At 45.0% G+C, this 27,516-nt stretch overlaps 1 protein-coding gene and 1 long non-coding RNA gene across 5 annotated transcripts in view; one reads left to right on the plus strand and one right to left on the minus strand.

The window, feature by feature from the left end:
* LOC144587805 (uncharacterized) overlaps positions 1-27,516 on the minus strand; it is a 476,988-nt gene that overhangs the window by 344,898 nt on the left and 104,574 nt on the right. The window lies entirely within an intron of this gene.
* ZIC4 (Zic family zinc finger 4) lies at positions 1,923-27,078 on the plus strand. 4 transcript variants are annotated; one of them, XM_072996054.2, is made up of 4 exons: positions 1,923-2,248; positions 6,151-6,235; positions 14,504-15,130; positions 20,067-21,252. In XM_072996054.2, the coding sequence occupies exons 1-4, from the start codon at positions 2,213-2,215 to the stop codon at positions 20,528-20,530; spliced, it is 1,212 nt and encodes a 403-aa protein (XP_072852155.1). In that variant the 5' UTR covers positions 1,923-2,212; the 3' UTR covers positions 20,531-21,252. The 4 variants fall into 4 exon arrangements, 3 of the variants coding, with proteins under 3 accessions (XP_072852155.1, XP_078245257.1, XP_020637510.3); XR_013542963.1 differs by lacking the exons at positions 1,923-2,248; positions 6,151-6,235 and adding exons at positions 22,912-23,037; positions 26,826-27,078 and having other exon boundaries at positions 13,463-15,130; positions 20,067-20,412; XM_078389131.1 differs by lacking the exons at positions 1,923-2,248; positions 6,151-6,235 and adding exons at positions 22,912-22,934; positions 26,829-27,078 and having other exon boundaries at positions 13,463-15,130; positions 20,067-20,412.

Genomic DNA, 27,516 nt, shown 5'->3' on the forward strand with positions numbered 1-27,516 from the left:
ACCAAGACATTTTGAACAACTTTTAAAGGGGCTTGACTGAGGAAGTCCTTCTGTGGCTGACTCCTTTTCAGTTTGCGCTTTCTCCTTGTTTTGTCTCTGAGGCTCTCCAAAACGCTTGTGCTGATTACATTAGGCTTTGCTTTAAAACAACAGGAGTGGTTTCTGTGGCAAAAGGACTGTAACGTTCCATCATTTTGTTTTTCTGAAAAAAAGTAGCACCCATCAAAAGTCAGGTGGGTGAGAGTGCTTAACTTTCTGCTTTTTTATGTAGTGCTGTTGTTGTCTCTCCGTCCAACCTCACTTTGTTTTATTATTTTATTTTCTCCCTCTCCCTCCCCGCTTTTAATACGATCTCTTTAATTCAGGTATATATTTATGTATATATACGTGTATGTATACACCTATAAATTTTCCCGAAGTTGCTTTTGTCTTTTCTGTGCTGCATGGAATTCTCGGATCCTGGGGTTTTATAATGCGTTTGAAATCCTCGCTAGATAGGACCAATATAAATTTTCTGATGCTCAACCCTTTTCTAGTTCACAAATCAGTCACCCTTGTCACATTTATTGAAATTCCTCAACTTGCCACACCAGGACGGTGGAAAAAGCAGGCGGCGCCTTTGTTGCTGACCAAGCTTGTGATCGCCAGAGAAAATTTACTTACCTTCAGATGAGTGAGCAGAAAAAGAAATAACACTCCCTTTGATTTAGTTAGGAAAATGCAGACATTTGGATTCAGTGCAAACATACAACACTCGCTTGTTTTCTAGATGCAACCCCTCGATTAACCTGCCTTTCCCCCAACTCAAGTCTATTGAAACACTGCGAATAGTTCCTCTTTGTTCCTTCTACAAAGAGGCATTGACTATATATTAAAATGATTGTCGAGGTGTAGAAGTGTGGTACTTAAAAAGACACAATCTTTGTGACTCAATCAAATAAGTAAAATAACTTGGGTACCTTATTCCCTGTGATCTTGGAGAATTTATTTATTTTTAAGAGGCTGCATTTACGGAGAACTTGGTTTTAAAGATATGGTATATTACTTTAGATCAATTGTTTTCTAGTATCGAGAAATTGGGAGAGGCAGAGAGAAAGGAGGGAAGAAGAAACTAAGCAAAAGCCAGACTCCTTTTGATTTTGATTCTTTGTCCGGACCATGTATGAATTCATCGAGGGTTCCCTCAAAAAAATCGTCCCTTCTGCCTGTTTAAAGGCACTGGGAAACAATGCCTGTGAAAAACCTCCGTCCTGAATTCCATATTCCATATTTCAAAGCTTGTATTTTGAGGTGTGAGGCGGGGGGATTGGAACCACCAAGGAAATCCGTCCGATTTTATTATTATTATTATTATTATTATTATTATTATTATTATTATTATTATTATTATTATTATTATTATTATTATTATTATTATTATTATTATTATTATTGAACTCCTTTTTCCATTATTAGCAGTACAATAAATGCTGTATCTCAGATTTCCGAGCAGATCCATTACAGAAAGGGGAGTTTTCTGGACAGCTGGAACAGCGGGACTTCCTAGTTCTTACTATGAGCAGTAACAGTCGAGCGAAAGAAAGCTTGCAAAAAAGAAGAGAAAGAGGGGAGGGAGAGACAGAATGAAAGAAAAAGGTGACCTCCCAAGGTCCTAAAGCAACAGGTTTGAAGCGTCTCATGTAGGTAAGCAATATGCCTGAGCATGCTTGTGTTGCTGTGAGAGATAAGGTGTTCTTTGTTTTGTGCGTCTAATCCCCGAGCCGAGGGTGAGAACCTCAGGAGCGTTTTGTCCCAGGCAGAGATCTCTGCCTGCTCGTGTGTAGTCAAAGGTGGCGGCGGCAGATTCGCTTCGTCAAAGAGCGGAGTAACATTTAGCCGGTCCCAAGAATTTCCAATCAGGAAGGGCAGCGGCTAAAGATTTTTTTGCTTGGTCATTATTCCTTCCTTGGGACTAGAGTATTATTCCACACACACACACACACACAAGTCGTCTTATGTCATTTGCGGGTGTGCGAGTGTGAATGTTCTGTCCAAGGGTTGTGGGTTGCGGAAGTTATCAGGGCGGGTTTGCGGCAGGGTCCCTGCAGGACACGAAAGCTGCGCCCATTCCAAGCCACACGCACCAACGGGGCATGTAAAGCACTCAAATGTCGCCCTGACAGTTCATTCCTGCTTGGTTGTACATTTCTCAACTGCTTTCCAAAAGCAAGAAATGAAGGATGGCCACCTGGATGGAGTAGCCCAAGAGGTGTTTTGGTTTTTTTTTTTTTTATCTAACTGCAAGCCACCCTATCTCTCCCCACCCATACCCACCTCCACCCCGAGCACCAAGCTTCTCCTCTTGCCTCCGTGTGTTTTTCACTCTTTTATCTTTTTCTCTCCCCCCCCCCGCACCGTCAGTTCTGGCTTAGTGGGCAAAAATGAGGGGACCTCAGCGTCAACAGGTGGAGTGGGGTAAGTGACCAAGGCGGGGAAGAAGGATTGCGTGGGATGGGTGGCTTGGGCAGGAGGGGCACAACATTTTATTTCCAAGACCTTTGCTGTAAGAGGATACAAAGCTAAGCAGCCTGTACACGCTGGCGCGCCTTGCACCCAGAGGACTCGGGAAATGTCTTGGCACCTTTTCAGGCAGGTGGGTAATTGCCGAGCACCCACTCCTCCACGGCTGGAGACCGGAGGTAACGGCTACCCAAGGTCACAAAGGCAAGGTGGGCGTGCGGGGGGAGGGAGCAGACGGGGGGATCTTCCCTTGCTGGATTTGAAGATCGTCAGTGACCCGCAGGTCAGGACGTTTGAGATCAAGGTGTTTCTCATGCTGCGTCTGGAACGGAGCTCCCTTTCCTGCGCGAGGAAGGTTTTCGCTCCAGGTCAGGAGGAGGAAAGACCAGGCGGTTCCGAAAAAGCCCCCACTTGTCCCAGGATAAAGAAAACAGGAAGGGGAAAACCTAAAAGCGCTGTCCTGAGCAGACAACTCTCCGCAGTGCCCCCTTCCTCGCCCTAAAGCAGGGCGGTTATTCTAACCATCCTCCTCCACCCCACCCCACCCTTCAAAATGCAATGTAGATAAATTTGCCTCGGACTCGAGGTGCATCGGCAACCCGGATTGGTCAGGTCCTGCCCTGCCGTTGGGGGACTCCCAACTTCTCTCTTTTCTGACTCCCCGGAGCAGTCAAGAAGGAGTTAACCTATTTGTGGCCAAGACCTTGCCGCTTTTCACGATGGAATCTTCCACTCCCACCTCGATCTGGAGCTTTCCTTAAGCGCGGCGCCCCTTCCTTCACACACACACACACACACACACACACACACACACACACAGAGAGAGAGAGAGAGAGAGAGAGAGAGAGAGAGAGAGAGAGAGAGAGAGAGAGAGAGAGAGAGAGACCGTAGCCAGTAGTATTTCACCATTGCTGTTTTGACTGGGCACTTGTAGGGATCCTCAAAAAATAATGCCACCATCCGTTCCTAAATCCCAAGCTGCTTTTGCGTTTGCTTTGTTTTCTCTCTCTCTCTCTCTCTCTCTCTCTCTCTCTCTCTCTCTCTCTCTCTCTCTCTCTCTCTGCGTGCGTGTGTGTGTGTGTATGTGTGTGTGTGTGTGTGTTGGTTTCAAGTCTGAGTGAGAAGGCGAACGAGAGAATTTGGGAGTTCCCAGGTCTTAGAGGGAATCCAGGATTGCAGAAGCGCTCTCTCTCTCTCTCTCTCTCTCTCTCACACACACACACACACACACACACACAGAGAGAGAGAGAGAGAGAGAGAGAGAGACGCCCTACGAGCACACAAACACTTTCAACCTGGTCCCCCTCTGAGGGTCTGGTCCTTCCTCCCACTGGCGGGAGAGGTGAAGCCTGCTTCATTTCCTTGGCTACTGTTGATCATGTAGTTAATCAGCTTGGATAAGTGTTGAAGGCTTGAGCCCTTGAAGTGGCCGGCTTTGGATACACCCTGGAGGTTGACCTCTGACCCGCGACCGGGAAAATGTGCCAGACCCACAGTATCCGGCACAAAGACTCGAGTGTGCAACGTTGAGGGAGGAGAGGGAGAGGGAGGGAGGGAGGGAAGGGGAGAGAGAGGGAGGGAGGGAGGGAGGGAGGGAGAGTAGGACATTGGCTGGCTTTTTTATTTCAAAGCACTGGCCATACCTGATTTCCTTGCCTACCCAAAGAAGCAGTGGCTGGAGGCTTCCCACAAATGATATGAAAACATTGTGAAGTACAGGTCTGGCCGAGTGTTGCCTTCATTCCTTTGCAATAATGCCTCTGCTCCTGTATGTCCATTCTTTGTGAGCTTTTAAAAATGCATAATTTATATTTTGAAAAGGACACCTAACACTGATTGCAGTTTGCAGCTAGGCTATTTGAAGCTGAAATTTTATCTCTTCAGGAGAAACCACCACCCCCCTTTTTTTTCTTGGTATTCTAGACAGTCAGCTGAGTCTGTAACAGATTTGCAAAAAAGTTTATTAGAATGTTTTGGCTGTATGAAGAGTCTCGTTACAACATGGAGGTAGCTACTTGCTTACTGCTAAACTATTTTTAGGATGGAAAACGAGATTGACCAGCGGCTGAAGTCAAAGGTGTCTTGGGTACAAACATACCCGCCCCCCCCCCCACACACACACAGAGAGAAAAACATCCACCACTATGGTTTATTCTTTCTCATATTATAAGTTGTTAAAAAAATTAGGTGACACAATGATGAACGAAAGATATGAGAAACAGCTCAACAAACAGAAGGAACTTAACTCAACACCTCTTGAAAGTTTCTCATTTTGTGTAACATATGTTTAAAAGCTGAAATAGGAAGAGGCAAGATGAGAGGCTGTCTTCTTTTTTTTTATTTCAAGGAGTGAAGCATCTTAAAACAAATCTCCCTTCTCTTCTCTATTTAGCTTGTCCCCCATATTAATTTTCTCCCCCTTTACACTTTTCCAGTGCTAATTATAATACTGAATTTTATTTTATATTTTATAAACAAAACACAAATGATATGTCTGCTCACTCAGTCCACCTCCACCCCCTCATTTCACAGAACAGTGTTCTATTTTTGTAAAAAAAAAAAAGAAGAAGAAGAAGAAGAAAGACAGACAGAAAAGAACATTTCATAACTCAGTAACATCTGAGCAGAACACTAAAAAATTTAGATCAATCCTCTCTTTGCTAAGATGATTTTTTTTTCCAAATATCAGAGATACTGTACTATCATCTTTATCATAATCACTTCAGTCCCACTAACTGGTATTTTTAATAATATGGCCCATGCAGAAAATTAGCTTGATCTCATGCATATGATTCTTAGTGAATTTCACATGTTATAAATCCCTCTCCTCTATTTCAAGTACATATGTCTTATATAGTCAGTTCCTTGTTGTAACAATATTCAGTCAGGAGGTCATGTACCATTGCTATTATTGATACAAAAATTATTGTCAGTGTTGCATATTATTAGTTATTAGCTACATTTACAAATAGGTGCAAAATTAAAGAGTTGTAATTTTTTTGTTGTTTGAGTTGTGCTTTTAAATTAGTCAAATTTTTGAGAGAGCTGCTATATCTGGCACACACCCAGCCTACTGAGTCCTCCTTTGAAAAGTAGACACAGGTGGAAATGCAGCAACTGTGGGATCTTTCTTCCATCTTGATGCTGTCTGATTTAAACCAGAGAAAGCATCTTTGCTTTCCACAAGTCTTTCAAACAGGACCAAATTTAATATTGGCTCTAAAAAGTCCATAAACAATGTAGACAAGCCCATGGTAACTCTTATTTTTCTGCCAGGAGGTATGTGCCCGATCAAAGCAAGACTCAGAAAATCTCCTTTCCTGCCTCTTTCTCTAAATCAGTCCTATGGTTGCTCTGTTAAATATGCACAAACTTTTGAAATGTTCTCTTGCAAGCAGGTTCTCTCTCTTCTCTCCTACTTTATTTCCGACATGTTTTGTAGACACAAAGGCCGAAATCCAATAAGAGGATTTTGCTCTGGGTGGTTAAAAAAAGTTCTTAGGTCTAATTATTTATGACTCTCATATAAACCTGAGATACTGTATATATAGAACTATCATACATCACATATCACATATCACATATCATATAGCACATATCATATATATGTATATTGTTTAAAAATACTTGCCACTCCTCTTTCCTAAACAGGAGTCAAATCAGAAAATAAGGTGCAAGATTCCTTTTGTAATGAAGAAAAGAAAACGACTTCACAGAAGCCTTCTGGAACAGTCAAGTAAGTTAAAATATGGATTTTTTAAAAAAACAAACAAATATAATATATGATTTCCCACACTCCTTGATGTTTAATTTCCTTGCATACATGCAAAACAGCTCCACTGGCTACCAGCAACACTGGGTGTCCATTCTGTTCCGTGCCTACTCATTTGCAGGCTCTAGAATTAATATTTGACGACTATCTCACACACTGAAACAACAACCCTTGACCTTCTGTGATTGCACTGTCACATTATTATATGACATATTCATCTTGCATTCATTTCTGGATGATTTGATTGGAATGAGGTTTGACATGTATTGGATCCTATTAAAGAAGAAGACTTTGATCTTGGTGATGGGGTTTACATGATATGTATCATCGTTACCCAGTATACCAGCCTTCCACAATGTGGTGGCTATCCAGCTTCTACCATGCAAAGACTTAAGTAGGGCATTGATTGACATCTTTTCTGACAAGAATACCTTAATCTGGATGCAGTGGATTAAGTATTCTATTTGAAATACACATTTGATTGGTTTGATCTGGTAGTCCAGGTTTAAAACTGGTAGAGGGGAGAGAATGTGAAGCTGTCTACCTTCGCTACTAGGAGCCATCTTTACCTAGCAGTTGGCTTGTCATCCTTCCCAGCACCTAGCCCACTTAGATGTAGAATTACCTGTCAGTGATATATGGTAGATTAAGAGTAGGGAAATGAAACAGCTTCCTCTCTTAATGCTTCATGCAATATTTTCCTAACCAATACCTTTTTCCATAACAGGGTGTGGGCTTTTTATTATCACGCTTTCTCTTCCTCTTAATCTTGATATTTCTTACCAGAACCTTTTGAAAAACAATTCCCAGAATCCTCAGGCAGCATGGGGATTGTAGTAGAAAAAGTAAAGTTTCCAAGCTCTGATTTCTAGTACCTGGTTCTTGGTTCTTCTGTTCCCTGATGTCTTCTGATTGCCTGAATGTTCAATAGGAAATGAGGAAACATGGATTTCCCCTCCATTATGCTCTCGCAGCCCATCAGCAACTCAGTTAATCCCCCAGATACAGTAATTTGGCTCTTTAAAGGGATCTTTCTCTAGAAATCATAGATATGGCAAATATCTTGAAACGGATATTTTCCAGCCTGAAAGAAGCTCCAGATCCAGTTGATCTTTTCATATCACTTTCCTATGACACAATAATATTACAGTTTCACTACTGGATCCTGAAGAAATTGGTCCTGAAGGCAATTTTAAAGAGGTTTGGGGAAACGGCATGGAAATGTCTTCCTCACAAGACTTTCCTGCTTCATAAGCAGCGCAGACCTTCTTGGAAAAGGTCAACACTCCTTACACTGATTCAATGACCCGTCAGGGAGACAGACGTAGAACAGCGGAGGGTGGGGGGGAAGCGCCTTTCAATCGCCGGAGAATCGGGCAGTTTTAACTAAAAGTTAAAGGTCAGATCCTGTCAGCAGATACAGTCTAACCAACTCTGTCAAAGAGATGGGGGTAAAGAAAATAGGCGCGGCTAGTAAGACCAGATGACTCCTCTGTCTTTGCAAAAAAAAAAAAAGCGAAATTGTAATAAGGAGGTAATATTAGTTTAGATTAAAGTGTCACTGTTTTGTTTCAAACCTATTGCGTGGATTGAGAAAGAGACAGTGAGTAGGTAAAGAGTTGTTAAACACAAAAAAGGCCGAGAGAAATATAGGAAACAATGTTACAGAAAACACGTGTATGATGTTCCTTATTCTTAATGCAAGTAAGAGGACATAAAATTTAGTCAAATTCTTTCAAGGGAAGGTTTCTGGTCCTCCACCGTAACAGAGAAGACGTTTTGAAAAATAAGGTAAACTATGTAAACTATGTAAATAACGAATATACTGGTTCCTAACTGTGCAAGTCATAATCAGATTTTATTCAGCTTGCCGCAGAAGTAGCTGAAAGCCCCGCAGCCACTTAAGCGGACCTTATTGCACACCTTTCAACGGAACGCAGCGCCCTTAACTGAGTGCAGAAGGACTGCTCTCTTGCGTGCTTTCTAATGGGCGTTTATTTCCCATGATCAAAGTGAAGCCTCAAAAAGAAAGAAGGCTAATTGTCATGAGTTTTACTTTCTAATGGTTATTGTTGTTAGTTGCCATTGTCTACACTGCGCCTGTTTAATAAGGCTGCTTTTTCATTCTCAGAACTTTGTCTTTCAGCTGCAGAGCGTGGCTGGGCAAGACGGTGTTTTTTCCCCCCTCTAAACTGCTGGACCACAGAATGTACCTGGAGTTAGAAATAGCATACAGATCCGCAGACCAGTTAAGCCAAAGCAGTCTCATTGAAACCTACTGATACAGTTCGAAGGGTTTCAGTGACTAGACTTAAGTGGACTGTGAACTGGTCAGCAAACAGGGACCAAGTAGCCACCCCCTATTATGGTCTCGGTGAAAGGTGCCCTGTATTTCAGGGTTCTGCCAATACTTTGGGCAGCTGGGATCAAGCAGCAAGGAGAAAGACAACATCCCCGAAGCGTTCGGAAAAGGGCGAAGGCGCAACAGCTTTTCCTCCTGGTCTCTTTCATGCCTTGTGCTGTGGTGGCCGTCCAGAAGGAAAGGGATGACTCTAAACCCAGTGTCACTTGTGAGGGCACCCTAGACTTTAGAGAATTGAGATTTTACTCGTGCCTAGCAGCTGGGCTGATAGCACTGCTGGGCTTTATTCCTGGAAGAAGCAGTTCTCCTTGTCAACAAGTTCTTTGGCTCAAGTATTTATATTAGATGTGGAATCCCTCCACGAGGGCCATGGCAGTTTTAGAATATACAGCCGAACATTCTTGCCGTCCACATTTATTTAAGTGTGAAACCGTGAACTACTGTGCTCTTTTCCATCATTTTATTTGCTCAGAACAAGCCCAGTTTTGCTGGCAAAATGGTAGAATAGATTGAAAACGCACACATATACACATACATATCAGGGGCTGATTGGAAAGTGCACATCAGACAGGTAGCAGCAGTTTTCCAGACACATTGTCCTGGGTCTGTTCAGGATCTTATCTTCCAATTTCCTCGCCTTCTGATCATGTGTACAGTTTGCTCTAACGCCAACAGCCTCCTTCTCTGGGTTGTTCTCCTCTTCTACACACATACACACACACACGCACGCGCGCGCACACACACACACACACGCACATAGAGGCAGGCGTATATGTCTCCCAAGGTACACAACAAATGCTAGGAGTGAGAGCACTAACTTCACCTAATATAATGAGAGAGACACCATGGGCCATTTCTTTTCCATTGGATTCATGCAAAGAAAAAAAAGAGGGGGGAGTGTGGAGGGGGGAAACCCCTGTGTGGAACCTCAGGGTTTTAAGTAAGAGCGGATAAAGCCATTAGCGGCTGACAAGAAGCCATGCCAATATTTTAGAATGGCCTAAGCCAGGCAGTGGTGACACATACACGCAAACACATATATTTTAACTAATATACTGTTCCAGATGTTTTCTCCCTTGACTGAGGACTGTCAGAATTGAAGGATGTCAAGTGTGTAGAGATGAAGTGGTTGTAAGGAGGGATGAGGAAAACAACTTTATTTGGAAGTCACACTCTCGGTACCTTTGTAAGTAAGAGCCTACCAGTGTCCGTTTCTGTCTTTCGTTGATCTCCTTCAGAGATAGTCAGGGAATTGGGGGGAAAAAGAATGGTGAACTATTTGGGGCTCAGGGCGCAAAGGTTAGCAAGGAAAGGTTGTTTTGAACTGCTGGAGGTTTAAATGGCATATGTAAACATGTTATGTAAGGAGACTTAGCTAATTACAGCATGTGCAACTTTTCTGGTCCTCCAGGCATGGAAGCATGTTTGTGTGTGTGTGTGTAACTGTGTGTTTCACATTCTTTTAACAATAAATATTGATTTAACTGTCTTTTGTTTCATCCTCAGTTCTATACCTAGCATAAAATAGTAGAAACAGGAACATGACTCCTGCTTTGTATTCCTGGTAGAAAGTGTAATAAAACGTCCCTTAGAGAATTATTTCTGTATGTCTTATATTTTAAACTCCTGGTTACAAGTGCTTATTTAGGTATCTTTTAGGAGAATTTAGCAGTTTAAATATGTTATGTTGCATAAGGCTTTCCTCTGTTTTACTGCTTAAGTTGATTAATAATTGCTTTAGTCAGGAATTGTTAAGGTCTCATATAAACAAAAAGAGAAATTACCTATCAACTGTACAATAGCCTTGAACATGGGATGAGGTTTGTGCAGCTCTGTCTCCAGGGATAATACTATAGAGTGCTTCCAGCTCAATGTCTGATTACTGTTTCCCAATATTGCCAAATGTGTCATAGTTACTATATTTGATTTGGAATGGTAATTGAAATTCTTTGGAAGTGCTGTATGGCTTGGGTGAGCATGCTTGACTGGATGGCAGGATTCCATTTTTGTTATGACCTGAGAAAGAAGGAATCATTCTTAAATCTGAAGTTGTGTTCCTTAAAGGACTTCTTCCATAACCCACATTTCCCTTTCATTTAAATGTGTGGGTTTTTTTTTTAAAACATTTGCAAGTAGATAGTTACTTCTTGGGTGAAATTTTCAGCTTGTGCAGTCCCACATATACTTTCCTGGGAGCAAGTCTCTTTGAATCAGTAGGGCTTGCTATTGAGTAGACTGGCATATGATTGCACTGCTATTAACTTAGACAACCTTAGTAAACTGAATAACCTGCATGCTAGATAGCTGAAAGTCCATCTATTTTGTGTGTGCTTTCTCATGCCACAGTGCTGATGAATTCAACTTGCTGAGGAGACAGAATTGCATCTTTCATTACTGTCCTCCCTAATACTCAGGGCATTAACACAAGTAAGTTAAGAGAGGATTTGGGTTTTCAGAGCATTTCTTGCGAATGTGATTAGCTCTGGATAGAAATGGCATGCTCTAGACAGAAAGCAGGAAGAGAGCCAAATTTAAAAGTGCATGCTAATTTGAGTTGCATTTGAAAAGAAATGTTCAAATATGTAAAACAAAAACAAAGAAATGCTCCTCAACAAACCTGGAAGCTCAGGAGGAGGAAATCTGGGCAAAATTATTGTCTTGGTTGAACGTTCAATATGTATGGGAAGCAGCTCTCACTCTAGATGCTCAGAAATAACTTTTATTTTCATGCCTTGAAATTCTGGAGTTAAAGGACAGGTTTCGAGGTCATCATCCTTAACGGGTGAAGGGATATTCTAAATTCATTAAAATCCAGATGTCCCTCCACTAGAGGAGAAGAAAGAAAGCTAAAATTTATTTTTTGACCGTTCATTGTTCTTACTCTAGAAGCAGTATAATAGAATAATATTTAAATGATAATTTACAGGATGCGTTACTTTAAAAGAAATAGTCTTGTTTTCAGACTATTGTGTGTGAGCCCCTTATGCCGGGGAGAGGGTGGATTCATTGCAACCTTACAGATGCCTCCCGAATAGTTCATGGAGATAGTAAACAAGCGTGTCCGTCGCACTTAACTTCTTAAAATTATCTGCCAAAATCTGATTTAGGTATGGAAGCAACTACTTGTAAGTATCGGCTAAATTAAAAATAAATCAATGAATAAACAGCGCGGTCGTGGGAAATGGTGGACGGAAAAGAGCCCAAGTCTTTCCTTTTTTTCCTTTTCTTTTTTTGAAGGCCGGATTCTCCGGGCCGCCAACAAGTGTCAGAAATCTAAATGCCTCCTTGCCCAACTCTGCTTCCCAGGACGACTTCTGTATGCAAAGCCTGTCTCTTTCCTCATTGTACCCATTTCTGTTGGGAACAGGGGCCCTGGAGATTTGTGTGCGCTATAAATAATCAGCAGCCAAACGGATGGCGGAACTGGACCGGGAGGTTAGGAAGCGCGGGTGAGGAGGTGGTAACGCTGGAGGAGATCGATTGCGCGCCCCTATTTAGGGAGAAAGGCATCCTCTCGAAGTAGCTCCTCGTGGAACGCTGGCATCCTTGGCGAGGGGAGGGATCAGAGTGCGAAAACTATACCCGTTATGACAATTAAGACCCCGATACCATCATTGTTCCGCCTCCAATTTTCAAAAATAAAATCGAAAATTCTAGTCTTGGCAAAAAGCAACCCAGGCAGAGTGACAAACCTGCTCGCTTGCCTAGGACCCCCTAGAGTGGTGATCCGCAGGGATTTCGGAGTGCAGGTACGCTCAGAGCGGAGCCCGTCTTCCGAATTCATTCACAACTTTTGGCGAGTGTAGAGCAAAGAAGGCGGGCGGAGGAGAGCTTACAACTTCTTGGAAAGCCTTTTTGGAGCCCAATTGCTCTCCTCCCTCCCGTCTTGCCTTCGGATCCCCGTGGCGGCTTTGCTTGGCCATGATCCCACTACACACGCACACCGCGCGAGCGGAAGTTTTGAGAAAGTCCCTGCGTGATGCACTACCTTCCCTCTCCTCCACTCCAGCCCACCCCCAGCCCAGCGCCTGCTCCATCTTTGTTGTTGCTGTTACAGGAAGGAACCTGGGACTCGGGAACAGCACTTGGGGAGCGGTGGTCGCGCCACAAATGAGCCGTTCGGTGGCCAATCAGGCCCTCCGCCTACGAAGGAGACACCGATCTGAGAGAGAGAGAGAGAGAGACGGGGGTTGGGGAGAGGCGAGAGGGGAGGAAGAAAGCGTCTCGGATGCATACGATGGGCGGGAAGCGCGGAATGCAAGAGCCGAGACCCGGCGAAAGCCGGTGCAAGCCAGCAATCGGGGCAGCTGTAAGGGCCTGGCCCTTTGGCATCAGGTTGATTAAGGACAACTCGAGTGGCGGTGCAGGAGACGAGGGAGAGCTGCTCCCGCCAGCCGGCTTCGCCTTCCCGCCCTCCGGGGACCTGCCGCCGCCGCCGCCGCCGCTTCCTCGTGGCTTTGCGCCTCTTTTGGCAGCGACCGCTCATTAGCGCTTAAACGGCACGGAGGATCCCTCGGCTTGGACCGGGGAGACTTTCCAGCCGCCCTTAATCTGTCAGTTAAACGTAGATAAAAACAAAATGCGGGGAGTAAATGCAAACACCAGGCAAGCTCGGTGCACTGGTTGGGGGCACTAAAGGGGGGAGGGGAGAGGGAATGGGGGAGGAAGAGAAGGGTCTTTTGGAAATTGCCCACAAACAGCGGCGCAGGCGCAGATCGCTCCGTGTCCTCTTCCTCTCTTCCCCGCCCCTTTCCCCCTTCCTAAATCTTTTCAGACTTCAGCGGGGACCTGTCATCGCTGACGTCGGTCAGGCGGCTTCGGCCAATCAGAAGCTGTCCTGATTGTTTCGCTCTCTGGGTTGGAGCCCAGACTCTGAAGCTCTATTCAGTAGCCTCCCAGCGTCCTGCTGCTGCTTCTCAAAGCGTATGGGATTCCATGTAGGCATTAAAAAAAAAAAAGACAAGGAAGGGGGGGAAAGCCCCTCAAAAATAAAGACAGGGGAAAGGGGAGGGAGAGAAAAGAAAGGAAGAGAAATGGGGGGGGGGCAAAAGAAGAAGAAACAAACAAGGCCAAAATAGTCCAGACCAAATGCGAAGGGGGAGGACATAAACTTTCAAAAAAGTTTTTTCCCTCCTCACTACGCTCTCTCTCTCCCCCCCCGCGCTGTCTTTTTCCTCTCTGTCTCCCCCCCCGCCCCTCCGTCAGGTGACTTTTGTAGAACTGTAGAGCCAAGTGAGCTTGGAGGCTTTGGCGGGGGGGGGGGGGAAACCTGTTAATGGACTCTGCTGCACTTTCCAAACGGAACACAGCCTTGAAATTAGTAGGCTTGGCAGGGGCTCCTCCTCACCACCATCGCCGCCATCGCCACGGTCAGCGTCACCGCTCCCTTCAGAGCATGACAGGCTTCGCTGGGCATCCTCATTCCATGGTTCCCTCGCACACCGGGGAGTACGCTGCAGAATCCCGCCTTGGGCTGAGTCCATTCCGGTCAGAACACATGGGACACCATCTCCATCACCACCACCACCATCACCACCATCGCCAGCACCCTCCTCCTCCTCCTCCTTCTCACCACCACCACCACCATCATCATCACTCAGCGGCCCTTAAGCTCAGCCCTGCCCCTCAGTCTCGTCCCCACCAAGCTGTGACAGGCCAAGCTGAGGTGGCCCCCAGTCCAGCGGGAGTCGTTGGCCCGGCGCAGGCAACCATCGCCCCTTATGCACTCCCTCACCCAAGGCAAGCTCTTTCTGCGGCAGGTAGGGATTTGTTCCTGCGCCGAGACCTGACAGCCCCAGTCATGCCAGGGCTTCCTTATCACCACTCTGCTGCTCCAAGTTCTCATCATGGAATGTTTGTCTCAACAACAGGTAGCTACCCCGGACACCATGCTCACCACCACCATCTCCACCACCACCACTCAGAAGCCGGGACTCACTCTCTTTTTACTGGACTCCACCATGAGCAACCTCCCCATGAAGCTCCAGGTGGCCGTCTAAACGGACAAATAAGACTGGGGCTACCTGGAGAAATGTATGCCAGGTCTGAGCCTTTTACTCCAGTGCCCGTCTCCAGGACAGATCCTTTCGCTGCTTCCTCCTTCCACGGCTATAGTGGTATGAACCTGAACTTAGCACCACATCACGGCCCTGGGGCTTTCTTCCGCTACATGAGGCAGCCCATCAAGCAGGAGCTCATCTGCAAGTGGATCGAATTGGACCAGACTCCCAAAAAATTATGCTCTAAAACTTTCAGCACCATGCACGAGCTGGTGACTCACGTCACGGTGGAGCACGTCGGCGGGCCCGAGCAGTCCAACCACATCTGCTTCTGGGAAGAGTGTCCCCGGGAAGGGAAGCCGTTCAAGGCCAAATATAAACTGGTCAACCACATCCGCGTCCACACGGGGGAGAAGCCTTTCCCTTGCCCTTTCCCGGGATGCGGGAAAGTCTTTGCTCGCTCGGAAAATCTCAAAATCCACAAAAGGACGCACACAGGTCAGTAAGGGAAGGTGTTTCTTTATTTCGGTTCGGTTCAAATATCCGGTGTTCAGGATTTGGATTCTTCGCCCCCCCCCCCCCGCTTTCTAATTTTAATATCCTAGGAAACCTAGAAGGATCTCAGAAATAGTTTTTGATCTTAGGTTTCAGAAAGGATAGAGATTGGATGCCTGTGCCGGGTTCGCGTGTTTTGTGAGCGCTCTGCAGAGAAGAGGTTTCCCAGAAGTGGGGGGGGGGGGAGAGAGGGGAGAGTTAGAAGCTCTTTGGAGATGAAAAAGTTTCCTATCTTGGCGCAGTATCGCAAATTAAGAACCAATGGAAGCTGCAACTTGTCCGGGCAGTTGTGAATGATGTCGCTGGGGTGCTGCTTCTGCGGCTTTCCTTGTGAGAAAACCACAGCTGCAAGGTACTGGGGTTTTTGTTGTTGTTGTTTTAGACATGGAGCCCTGCAATTGTCTCATCCTGGGTCATCCCGTAGCTGGAAGGGGGCGCTTTTCTACTAAAGATAAAACGGGCGTGTGTATGTGGGCACTGTTGGAACCTAGGAAAGAGAAGGGAAGAGGGAGGAGATGGTGGTGGGTTTTGGCTGTGGCAGCAGTGGTGACTGGGGCTACAGTGTATGTGTGATGAGAGAGAGCAGTCGAGTTTGGATTCCCCGCCTGTCGGTGTGCGAAGGTCATTGGGCAGAATGCTGAAGGCACTTCGCATCAGAAATGTTTGTGATTTCTACCTAGAGCAGAAAAACCGATCCACTTCTCACCAGTCCTGTTTGCGATTAGACGGCCACCCAGGTATCCATAATGAATAAAATTCAGCGTAACAAGTTTGCGCACTCCTGGCTAGAGCTCCCGAAGTTGTACACCCGGAATTAGTTTACTGCCCAGTCTTTGTAGTTTTTATTGCCTTCTTCGCTCTGCTCCTCTAGATTCCTCGCTTTGTCTCTCTCTCTCTTTCTCTCTCCCCTTCCCTGGACGGAAGATAAGAAATAAGCCCTTTTGGAGAATTAAATCCGTTCCACTATACAGTGTTTTTGCACATCACACACAGACCCTTCCTGACTGGCCTTATGCACCCCTAAGGAAAAGATTAATCCTATTGTAAGATCTTCTTACAAGCCACCGGTATTTTTTTTTTTAAATTCTTCTTGCAGTTCTCAAATGTTTTTCCCATATCAGTAGCATGGTCTGGTTTCACCATTCCTCCCGCTTCATTGTATTAGGTCTTAAATCGTCCCGAAATTGGATGGTGATATGTTGTTCCTTATTTTGTTCAAAATAATAACCAGTAGCTCCAGTGACTCCGAAGGCATCTTCGTACTGAGTAGGTAACCATTAAGAAAAAAAATCATCCCTTAGTAGCCCTGCTTTTTAAAACAATTAACAAACTTTTACTGCCCTTTAGCTGTCTTTTCCTTTGAAGTTTATGATGCAGAAAATGGTCGGATTCTTGGTAAACTTAACCTATACTAGGAAAGCCAGTTGATCCCTCGAGTAGCGGGCTGGTTTGGGGTTTATTACCAAATTTTGTACCCTTTCACTTGAACTTCCTCTGTTTATTTATTTATTTTTGCAGGGGGTGACTTGGGCGGCAGGAAGAGGGAGGGGCTGAGGTTTTACCATCCCTGAGCCGGCCTTTAAAAAAAAACAAAAAAAAAACTAGCGTTTTCTTGTCAGCCATCCCCTCGCCAAGTATTCAAACCCAAACGTTTCTGAAATCCTAAGGGAATCTCCTACAAATTATTCCGAAAGTCCCTTCTAGTGTCGAACGAGAAAATAAAGGCCGTTTCCACTATTAAGGACCTTGCGTTCCCAGTCTGGGCTGACAAAAGTGGGTTTCTGGAGACGAGAGGGGGAGGGAAGCGGGGAGAGAGAGAGAGAGAGAGAGAGAGAGAGGTGGCCTTGCCCAGGACTACGTTTCAGGTAAAAAAGGAAAATCACTTTCTTAGTTGGTAAGGGACGTGAGCCACGAAGTGGATTTTAGACCGGAGGAAAAGAAAAGAAAAGAAACAGGGGTCTGTTTTAACGCATAATTTATAGCGCTAACGTTGGCAAGTTAAATCTTCCTCCTCCTCCTCCTCCCCTCGAGAATTTTACAAATACTTTAATCCAGCCCCAGAGTTGGGAGGATTATGCTAAAATCTCTAGGCTGTGCCGACTACACTCCGTGCAGGCAAGGCCTGGGAAAGCTACAAGTGTGGGTAGAAAATGGCGGTGCAGGCGGTGCGCTGTGTCTCGGTGCGCGTGCCCGCCCGCCGGCCCGCCCGCGCCCCCAAGCTCCATTCCGGCTTCCCGCTCCCCCGCCCCCCACCCCCCAAATTTCCCCAAATCAAAGCTGTCATAGGAAGGCATTAACATGCATTTTCTTCTGAATAATACATATATCTATGTGTAGGAAATCCTTCCCTTGAGCGGGGAACTCTTAAATTAACGCCAGTCTTAGGGGGCTTTGGAAGCAGACATCGCTGCCAACAAGGAGAAGCCGGCTTCGCCATTCATTTCCTGTGCTCCGGGCCCTCCACCACCACCACCACCCCCCAGTTTGTGTGTCAAAGGGGAACAAAAGATATAGACCTTCTAAATTTTATTTTATTTATTCGTTTATTTATTTGCTGCTTCCCGGGAACAAGGGTACGCTTACCTGAATGTAACTCACTCCGCTCCAGCGCTGGGTTTATGACGCCGGCCTTCCCAAGGGCCTCCTAACTTACGGCTTGCTTGTGTTACACCAATCCCCTTGATTTGTTATTTCAGCTGAGCAGCGGAAGGTCAAACTGTTTCTTTACAAGGAACTATAATTAAAACGCTTAAAGAGCCATCAAAATATATAGATGATCCCTCTTTTCTCTCCCCCCCCCCAAACTAAATATCCTTCCTTGCAGGTACATAGAAAAAACATTGTTTGTCCTGCCTTGTATGCAGAAGGCAGTTTGTCTCAAGGCCTACCACCGATTTTGGTATTTGTAAGGCCCTTGAAAATATGCAGTTGCACCAGATATTTCCAGATATATTTTTTTTGGGGGGGGGGGGTTAAAAAATCAGTATGCTGTAATTATAGCCATCCAGTGCTGGGGATTTTCCTGACATACTGACAGCATGTCGCCACTTCTTTTTTTAATTTTTTTTAATTTAATGATTAGCTGTTTGATTCTCCACTTACCTCTTTTTACACAGTACTTTATACATTCAACTGAAATGCTGGGAAAAGGCTACACCAGTTGTAAAATAAGCTTTATGCTGAAGTCCAAAGGCATAAACTGGCTTCATTAAGAAAGTCATGTTTTAGAAATACTGCATAAACACAGAGGCACGTACATTCACAAGGCCTTCTTCCAAAAGTGCACATTATCTTAGCTTTTATTTCTCTTCATCGCCTAAGTCTTTCGATCTATTGTATACTTGTATCACTGTCTATTTTTTTTCTGAATAATACAGCCATGCCCATAGAGACTTCAAAGCACATGGCTTCAGCATGTATTGCTGTATAAAACCAGTCATTCAGTATTTAGGGTATAAAGCTTCTTCACTCAAATCCGTGGAAAATCAGGCTTCCTTCAGCGAATTCATTTCTCCCAGCCTGCATCACACTCTTCTTATGGTTCCAGCACAGATCAATGGGAATTTGCCTTTGAGTTAAGGTGGTGGGTTGCTTAGGTATTGTGTCCCTCTCTATCTCCACACTAAATGCTTTTCTGTCTGTTATTTACTGTGGATCTTGTTTACTAGGAAAATGAAATCTTGGCCTGTTTCCTGTCATAGGGAAACTAATAATACCTCTTGGTAAGCAGAATGCTGCTGAGATCCATCTAGATGTTAAACCATTACAGGTATTACTGGAGGAAGGGGAGGAAAACACTCCATCATATTCAGTTTGTCACTTTCTAGAAAGCATCATGTCAACTACCTTTAAGAGAGGCCGTGAAGTGTGAGAAATGTATTCTACATGAGAAAAAGGTAGTAGAGAGTTAAAAAAAATGCACAATTTTGGCTTTGCAGCCATTGCACATAGAAATAATTGCAGAATCTCTTTTGTCTGGATTTCTTCCACAGCCTTCCCTCCCCTCCTTTTTAATATATATATAAAACTTGCTAGGAAATTAAATTTGGGCTCAAATGACTCTATGAGAGAATCTGTCTGTATAAGACAGCAAATGGAAATGTATGTAATAGTTTACAGTAAGTACAAGACAAAGGAGAAAGGCGGCACCAGAATGTCAAAATCCATTGGCTGGTGTTTTCTCTTGTCTGTGTTTTTTTGCTTTTCCTTTTCCTTTTGGAATCCAAAGTAAAGCCAGGAGACCATCCTGAAAATAAAAAAAAAATGGCTGATGAAGGAAGGAGTATTTGTGATATGGAAGAAAATCTCCATCTAAAAGCATGCTACGTGGTGGTGGGGCTGGAGAGGAGGAAGGAAAGCAAATTAAGTTAAGGGGGCTTCAAATTGGAGATGTCCAAGAAGGCTAGGAAAGAGAAACTGGAGTTCCCAAATCTCTCATATTCTCCACTGAAGGCCCTTCTCTAAAGGGAGCAGGATGCTTGCTGGCTTGCTTGCCTCCTTTAGAAGGAAAGCATTGGTAAGAAGGAAGCGAGCCCCCGCCACAGATTTCCTCCTTGATGCGCTCAGAGGACAGACCCCTCTGAAAGACCTTCCCTTGCTGTCTTGCAGTCTTACTGAGATAAATGGGGCCTAGATGCTTCCGACGGCGTGTGTGGGTTGGGTGGCTGGGGAGGAACGGAGACCTACTGCTAGCGGTGAAAGGTGTCCTTAAGGGTGTGCTCGTGGAAGAGGTTTGGGGAGGCAGAGTGGATTTTGCAGGCCTCCATCTTTAAATCGCTGGAGTCCTGCCGCCCCTCGCCATCCTTGGCAGATCACTCAATCCCTCTCCCTACCCTGCTCCATCGCGCAAAGTCTCCCTGGATTGCCTCTTTCCTTGCAGGGGAGAAGCCCTTCAAGTGCGAATTCGAAGGCTGCGAGAGACGCTTCGCCAACAGCAGCGACCGAAAGAAGCATTCCCACGTGCACACGAGCGACAAGCCGTACAACTGCAAAGTGAGAGGCTGCGACAAGTCGTACACGCACCCCAGCTCCTTGCGGAAACACATGAAAGTCCACTGCAAGTCCCCTCCTCCCAGCTCCGGCTACGAGTCGTCCACCCCGTCGCTGGTGTCCCCGTCGTCGGACTGCGGCCGGGAGCCTCCTCAGCCGCCGCCGCTGCCGCCGCCGCCACCACCTCCAGCTGCAGCGGCCTCCTCCACCCAGGCGGCAGCTAACCTGAGCGAATGGTACGTGTGTCAGAGCTCAGGGGCCGGCGGCATCCCGACTCCACCCAGTAACTCTCCGTCACCTCACCCGGGAGAGGCCGCTGCTTACACAAACTGTGAACCCCGGCCCAATTATTAAAGTCAATACGGTAGGACTGCCCGCCGCCGCCGGCGAGACTGCGCTGTGTTCTTTTCGGGGGTGCTTTGGAACCTCGGCTCAACCCAGGCGAAGGACGGGGTCGGAAAGCTCGGTTTTTAAGGGAGGGGAGGAAATCGATCTTCGATCCGGGGATCAACCCCCTCTTTTCTTCTCCTCCTTCCTTCCCCTCCCCCAATCACCTTGATCAGTAATGCTGCATAGGCCACCGGAAAGAAGATAACACTGTAAAAAGAAAGAGTGTGAGAGAGAATGAGACAGAGAAAGAGAGAGAGAGAGAGAGAAAAGATCCATCCACCCCCTTTCCCCATCTCTTCCCCAATTTCCCTTTTGTATTTATTATAGTGCCAGGAACACAGGAAGGCAAATATCCCATCGCCACTTTCCACAAGCATCCTTATTCTTATTGTTGCTTTTTCACCATATGTCTACTCTAGACTTTTTCGACCACCTCCTTTCCGTATGTTTACAAAGGCCCCTGACTGAATTGAAACGTACTTTTGTATCAATGAACCAAAGTGTTTTCATACAGATTTCTAGCTATATTGTTGCAATCGTCGTGCTGGTACCTTGTGATGGTGTTTTCCTTGGAATATTTTGTTAACCCTGTGTTTTTATTTTAATTGGGTTTTCCTCCCCTTTCCTTCACCGCTTTTGGGCGTGTGTGAATGTGTGTTTGTTCTTTTAAAAAGAGAATACCAGTATCTATAAATATATTATTTGTTAACCCATTGTACACCAATCGATCGATTAAATACTTCAATTAATTCACCAACTCAGTTGGCGAATCTTCTTGCTGCCCCTATTTCAACAGTATATTCTCCCCACTTGTCACTAATAAAACAGGCCCAAGGGTGGCTTAATGATTTATGGTACATTTTAATTTACACTAGCAATGAATTCAAGTGCATAAACATATTCTCCTTTTCTCTCACCCTCCCAGTGTTATTTCTGTTGAATTGTGAGTTGTTGTGATTCCTTAGTGGATGGAAGGTGAGATCCATGTTAATTGGAGAGGGAGGGGGGGGGTTGTTATGAGTGACGTCATAGTGCCGAGTTGCTTGGATTGTCCAAAAGGATCTACGAAGTTTTGACTTCTCTGAGACCATGATGTAAACCCAGTGATGGACTTGTTTTCAAGCGCACAATTGTTATGTAAAATAATAGTTAAAAATATTATTATTATTATTATTATTAAATTTTTTGTAATGGCAAAATAAAATTGTTTTAAAATCTTGAACATATCCAAAGGTCTCCAAGCCTATGGTTTTTGAGAAATTGCATGTTAAAGGAATCTCTCTTACTCTTCAGGATAAAAAAACTGGGGAGTAGTCGGGAACTAGGCATTATTATCAGGAGGTTTAGATCACTTGTCTCGGATCCTAAAAGCATCACATTGAATTAAGTCCTTCCTATTGTAGAGGAAGATGGTTAGAGGCCCACTGGGCTAAATCCAATTGTTAGCTCCAACTTGAGTAGACACACTAAATGACTGGGACTTGTTAAGTCAACATTTATGTGAGGCCCATTGATTCAGTCTGCTCTTGCTGGAACTCAGAACTGGAATTGGTTCAGTTGATTTATTGAATTTGATGGAATGTTATTGATACACTAAAAATAAAGTGGAAGGACTCCTTTTCCAGAAATCACAACTACATCTTTCCCAGAGTTTCTACTATGCCTTCTATTTAACCCTTAGGTTAACTATAACAGAAATTTCTGGGCATTGGTGCATAGCATTGCCAACATAAATCTTTCCTTGTGGTTGTGTGGCTCTGTACTCCCTCCGAGTTCAATGGGATATTCAAAGTCACTATGAGTACCGTAATACTTACCTAAGATGAACGGGCTGTTCATTTCTTCACATTCCAACTAAAGGATTGCGAGCTGTCTGCCTATATGTATGAAAGGCGACAGAGGCAGTTGTGTTTCTCCACACCGCCTCCCTAAAGGCACTCTCAGGAATCCTGTATTTATCTGCTTGGAAGTAAACCCCATCGAGTTCAATGGGCCTTGCTTCCAGATAAACAGCTACTGGAACGCAACTGAAACCTAATAAAGAAATGAACATTTGGCCCCCGGTGGCGGCGATGATCAGAATTAAAAACTAAAGGGATCTCCCTGTTTGTGTTTGCTGTTTAATCCGTCTGAACTGGGGAAGGAGACATCGCCGGAACCGAAGGTATGGCGGCCCCTCTGCAAAGGAGCCAATGTCTCCACCTTGCCTGGAGCCGGACTTCTCCCTGGCCTACTCCGTCCTTCGCCCCCTGCCCCGCGCCTTTTCTTCTTAATTTCTTTCTTTGCAGACCGGGTTTTTGGATGTGTAGGCTAATCACCTTTAATTTTTCATTTGCTTGTTACAGATGTCTGTCCCGTTGCTCTCAAGGTAATCTAGACAGAGGCAGCTGAAAAGCCCCGCATCTTCTGCCTTAGACATCAAAGCAGGCTCCCACAATGAAAGTATTTCTTCGCAACGGTGAATCTTCATGGTGAGTTAAGATTTCTATAGCAATAGGCAAGTCATACTTTAAAAGAGTGAAAAGCGAAGTCTGGAGCCCGTCTAGTCTTTTCATGAAGGACATAATATTTAGGTCTCTCCCCTCAGCGCCTCTCCCCGCCCCCACGGGCTCCTTAAAAAAACCACGCAGATACAACCTCCTCCTCGGTTATAGGTGTTTGTGTACACACACACACACACACACACGCACCTATAATACGTCCCCACATACATGTACACGCAGACCTTTGTGTTCCGGAGGGACGTTCAGAATACATAGTTTTCCTTCGAATTTCCGGGGCAAAGTGGAGGGGGGGGACCACGCGAAGTGGGGGCTCTACTTCCAGCCCACAATCAGAATGGATAAGAATGTCAGGAAGAAAAATGGGGCCGCTTGAATCGCCGCCCGTCACTTCACTTTTGTTCCTGTTCTTCTGCGCCCTGATCAGAGACCGGCCTTTGGGATTTGATGGCGACTTTTCTAAAGGCGAGGAAATGGGTTTGAAGGAGGGAAAAGAAAAGGAGAAAGGCCTAATCAAGCCCGGCCTTGTTCAAAGGGTCTGATTTTAGGGCTGGAGGGCCGGGGAGGGAGGGAGTCTGGGGTGAAAGTGTAAGCTTTATGGTGCATCAACATGCCACGTTAGGATCGCTATGGTAATGAGCGGAGCAATAGCAAGCGCCCTTGAAAAGGAGGCACACTCCATTCGAGACAGTCTATTAAGATACATTTGCGCTGACCTTTGGTTTCATGCTAGCTTAATACATTCAATCTGCTCTTCCTCTGAGATGGACTTCCTTCATCCTCGTCCCTTTGGCTCGCCTTGCTGGCTTGCCCTCTAAGGAGAGAGCTTTTGTTGCCGAATCTTGGGCCGCTGCGATTAAGGGAGCGAGGTGGGAGCGCGGGCGGGGGCGGGGGAGCGCGCGGAGGAGAGCCACCGGGACTGAGGAAGCCTCTGCACCCGTGGAAGTCGACGGAATGGCTTCCAAGCCGAAAAGTGGGCTCTGATCGGGGCTATGGCTCTGTCACGGAAGGTCACGTGTGCCCTAAGTAGCCCAACTGACTTGGACAGGATTACTCCTGAGCAAGGCAGTGAGGGGCGACCAAACTGAACAGCAGTGCTTGTTTACTAGTCAGCTTGCCAAACTGTTTTCTTTTACTCTTGTGTGTGTGTGTGTGAGAGAGGGGGGGGGGGTTAGATATTTCCCTTATATCTCTTTTGGATCTGGCTTGTTACTGATTGCACGACTGATTTGATGTTTTACACAGTTTATTCCTAAATACATACAAAGGTACATATGCATACATCTATATGAAACTACAGTATAGGTGTGTGTGTGTGTGTGCGTGTGCCCGTGTGTGTAATTTCACTATGCTTATGGCAAAACAGGAATGGAACAGAAAGAGGTGCCTCCTTTGTTTGCTATGCTTTGTTGGGGGAGGGGAAAGTGTGACGGTTTGAATGCCTGGAATTGGTCACTGAAACAAACAAGCAAGCAAATAAACAAGAACTACATAATAGATGAGTGGCAGGGGTAAAAAAAAAAAAAGAAACGAAGTTATCTGACAAGGCTCAAAGTCTTCCAGGTCTGCAGGACTTGACATTCCAAAGTCGGAGAGGCCACGGGCGACGGGCCACGGACCGGGAAAGTTAGAAGCCCATGTTCCAATAATTGTCTTCTTGTTTATTTTATCCAAGTACCTCCCTGAATAGGGGAAAAATAAACATGCTAGGAAAAAATTCAAACAGTCGAGTCGTCTTTAGTGCTAGCCCTTGTGGCTGAATAAAAAAGGATGGTCCCATTTCTATTGAGCTGAGAAATCTTTGAAGTGGGGAGTTATTATCTGAGAAATTCCTCCTCGTCGCCCTAACAACGCTGATGAAACGTAAAAAGGTTCTTTGTCAGCGATTTGTTCTCCCCTCTGTCAAACTCTTTTTGCCCCGTGAGCTGGGACCGTTTCTAAAGAGATGAAACCCAACTTCTTAAAAGATAATGTTGGGATGGAGACAGAAAACGTCCCAATGCATGCAGTCAGAAACAGACGCCTCTCTAAGACTCCCTCTCTCTCCGTTGGGTGGTGGTGGGTCTAAGGTTGAAAGGATGGGAGGAGGAAAAGAGAAACAGAGACACACACATCCAGAGAGAGAATCCCCCCTCTCTTCCAAACTTCGCCACTCTTAAGGAACTGCTCTCCTGGACTTGCCCTTCAGAACACATTTATTTTCCTTCTGTCCAAGCCATTGTTCTCTGAACAGAGTCCAAAGCCTTGTAAACAACATCAGCGATTAACATGACGTCTAGAACTGCTGTGGCGCCCCAGCACCCCATTACCCCAGTGTAATCAGTCCAGCAGCTTACCACAGGTTCCGCTCGTGTTAAGGCTAGGACTACCTATTAAAAACAGGTCTCTCGGCTGCAGTGCACTAAAACTGAGAAACGCCTTCAGAGCGATGGCTTCCATATGTTGCAGTGTTTATTGCCAACGAGTGGGAAGAAAAGGAACACCCGGCCCGCACGTGGTACTGTCAACAGAGAAACGACAAGTTGGAGGTTGTCTTCAGGAAACGGGTGCTGAGGAGGGATGCAGCCACTGGCTACCGGTTTTGTTTTTCTGCCACTGTTTACAGCTTTCGTTCCATCTCGGCTAGTAGTCTATAGGGGTACTCTTTGTCGCTGCCACTTGCCCTTCGGACTGTACGGCGAACTCTTTCAGTCCCAGCGGATTACTGGCGTGGCAAGGGATGAGCAAAAAAGATGTGTTAATTGATACCTTGGGTGAAGATACCAGGGTTTGGGCTGTGGATCCACTTGGGAATGGCAATGCACAGAAAGCCCGACCCACAGCTTAAGACGAAGGACTTTCACTTCGGTCCTAAATCTCTCTATTAAAAAAATGAGTAAAACAGGCCTACTGAGATCGATGGCAATTACTTCATTGTAAGATTTTTCAGCATAAATTTAACTTGAGATCTTCCTAAACCATTTGCCAAGGGGAAGAGAGCTCCACTTAAATAAGAGATTTGCATGTACCTAAATGACGACCGCGGGGATAAACAGTACTTCGCCTTAGTCAGAATACAAGATCTACTCACAGAAGAACATCTCAGCAAAATCGTACTTAAGCAACAAGGAAGATTATCCCATAATATCCTTGTCCAGTCACTTATAGATTCACTTTAAGAGTTATCCACTGAAAAACGATATTTGTACAAATTCTGCATCACATGTGTAATGGATTTTGCTTTACATGTTTGCTTAATGTAATGGTTCTGTGGTACTTTAAGTGGAACTGAAAATTCTGGTTTTTTTCTTACGCAAAGAAATGACCAAAAAAATTGTACCAGTTCCCAAAGGAGTTTCAACCCCCCCCCCCCACACACACACACACACTTCCAACTTATAAAGCTGTAGGCTTATACGCATTTTCTTGGGAGTGAATTGATTGGAACTTACTTTTAGGGAGACATATACAGTTCACCACTGAAAGCAACAAAAGGAAACTGCATAGTGATGATGCAGTTTTTATGTATTGCAACTAATTTTATTCACTTTCTAGTTGAAACTATAATTGCAGTTGGAGTATTATAGTTATGATATGATTTTTAAAAATCAAAAAAATTGGGAGAAAATGCATTAATATTTGAACCATTGCTTCAACGAAGTATACTTGTAGGTTTTAATTAAAGCCCTGTGTGGGAAATATGAATCTTGTTTTGTTTTTTTGGATTTTTTTTATAATTAAATTCTCTTTTTTTATTTTTCTCTCTCTTGTCTTTCCAGCAGATTTTTTGAAAATCACGTGCCCACTGTGGTTTCATCGATACATTGAAAAGGATAAATGATGATCTTCAAGGCTAAGAAAGCATTTTTTTTGCTAGGGAAATAATCACCACTTTCCACCCAAGTATTTTATTTTTACAAATATTTTCCAGAATTGTGACTTTAAAAAAAATAACGCTGAAATTAATTCACCGGCTAAAGTAACCTACTTTTCATAAGAACAATTTATTAGTCCCACTACATCCCCCCCCCCTCCCCCCATCTTGGAACACTCCTGTCTGTGTTATATCTTCTGCGTTTCAATGCACATGCGCATTGACTGAAGAGAATAACTTCAAAGCCTGCGCTTTACACGGAGGCAGCACTTGGCTTTCTCTGGCTGAGAAATATGATCCGTGTGTGGCCGGAGCGGAGAGCTCGTGTCCCACTAAAATAATTTGGAGTTGCTTCTCCAGCAGATCTACGTGGGGTCCCGCTGCTTTCTTCCAATCCTAATCAGGCACCCTCACTAAAACCCAAAGAGATCCATTTTCAAGTACATGACTATGTGAAACATCTGGAGGAATGGGGTGGGAAGCCCTTTTTCGATATACGTATGGTGTTTACTTCCGAGAAAACATAGCTAAAGTATGTGGTTTAGCTTTGTTAGTCCCGCAGCTTGCTGAGCTGTCTTTTTGACCTCTGGCTCATA

This window comes from Pogona vitticeps, chromosome 3, assembly GCF_051106095.1.
Source record: "Pogona vitticeps strain Pit_001003342236 chromosome 3, PviZW2.1, whole genome shotgun sequence".
Lineage (NCBI taxonomy): Eukaryota > Metazoa > Chordata > Lepidosauria > Squamata > Agamidae > Pogona > Pogona vitticeps.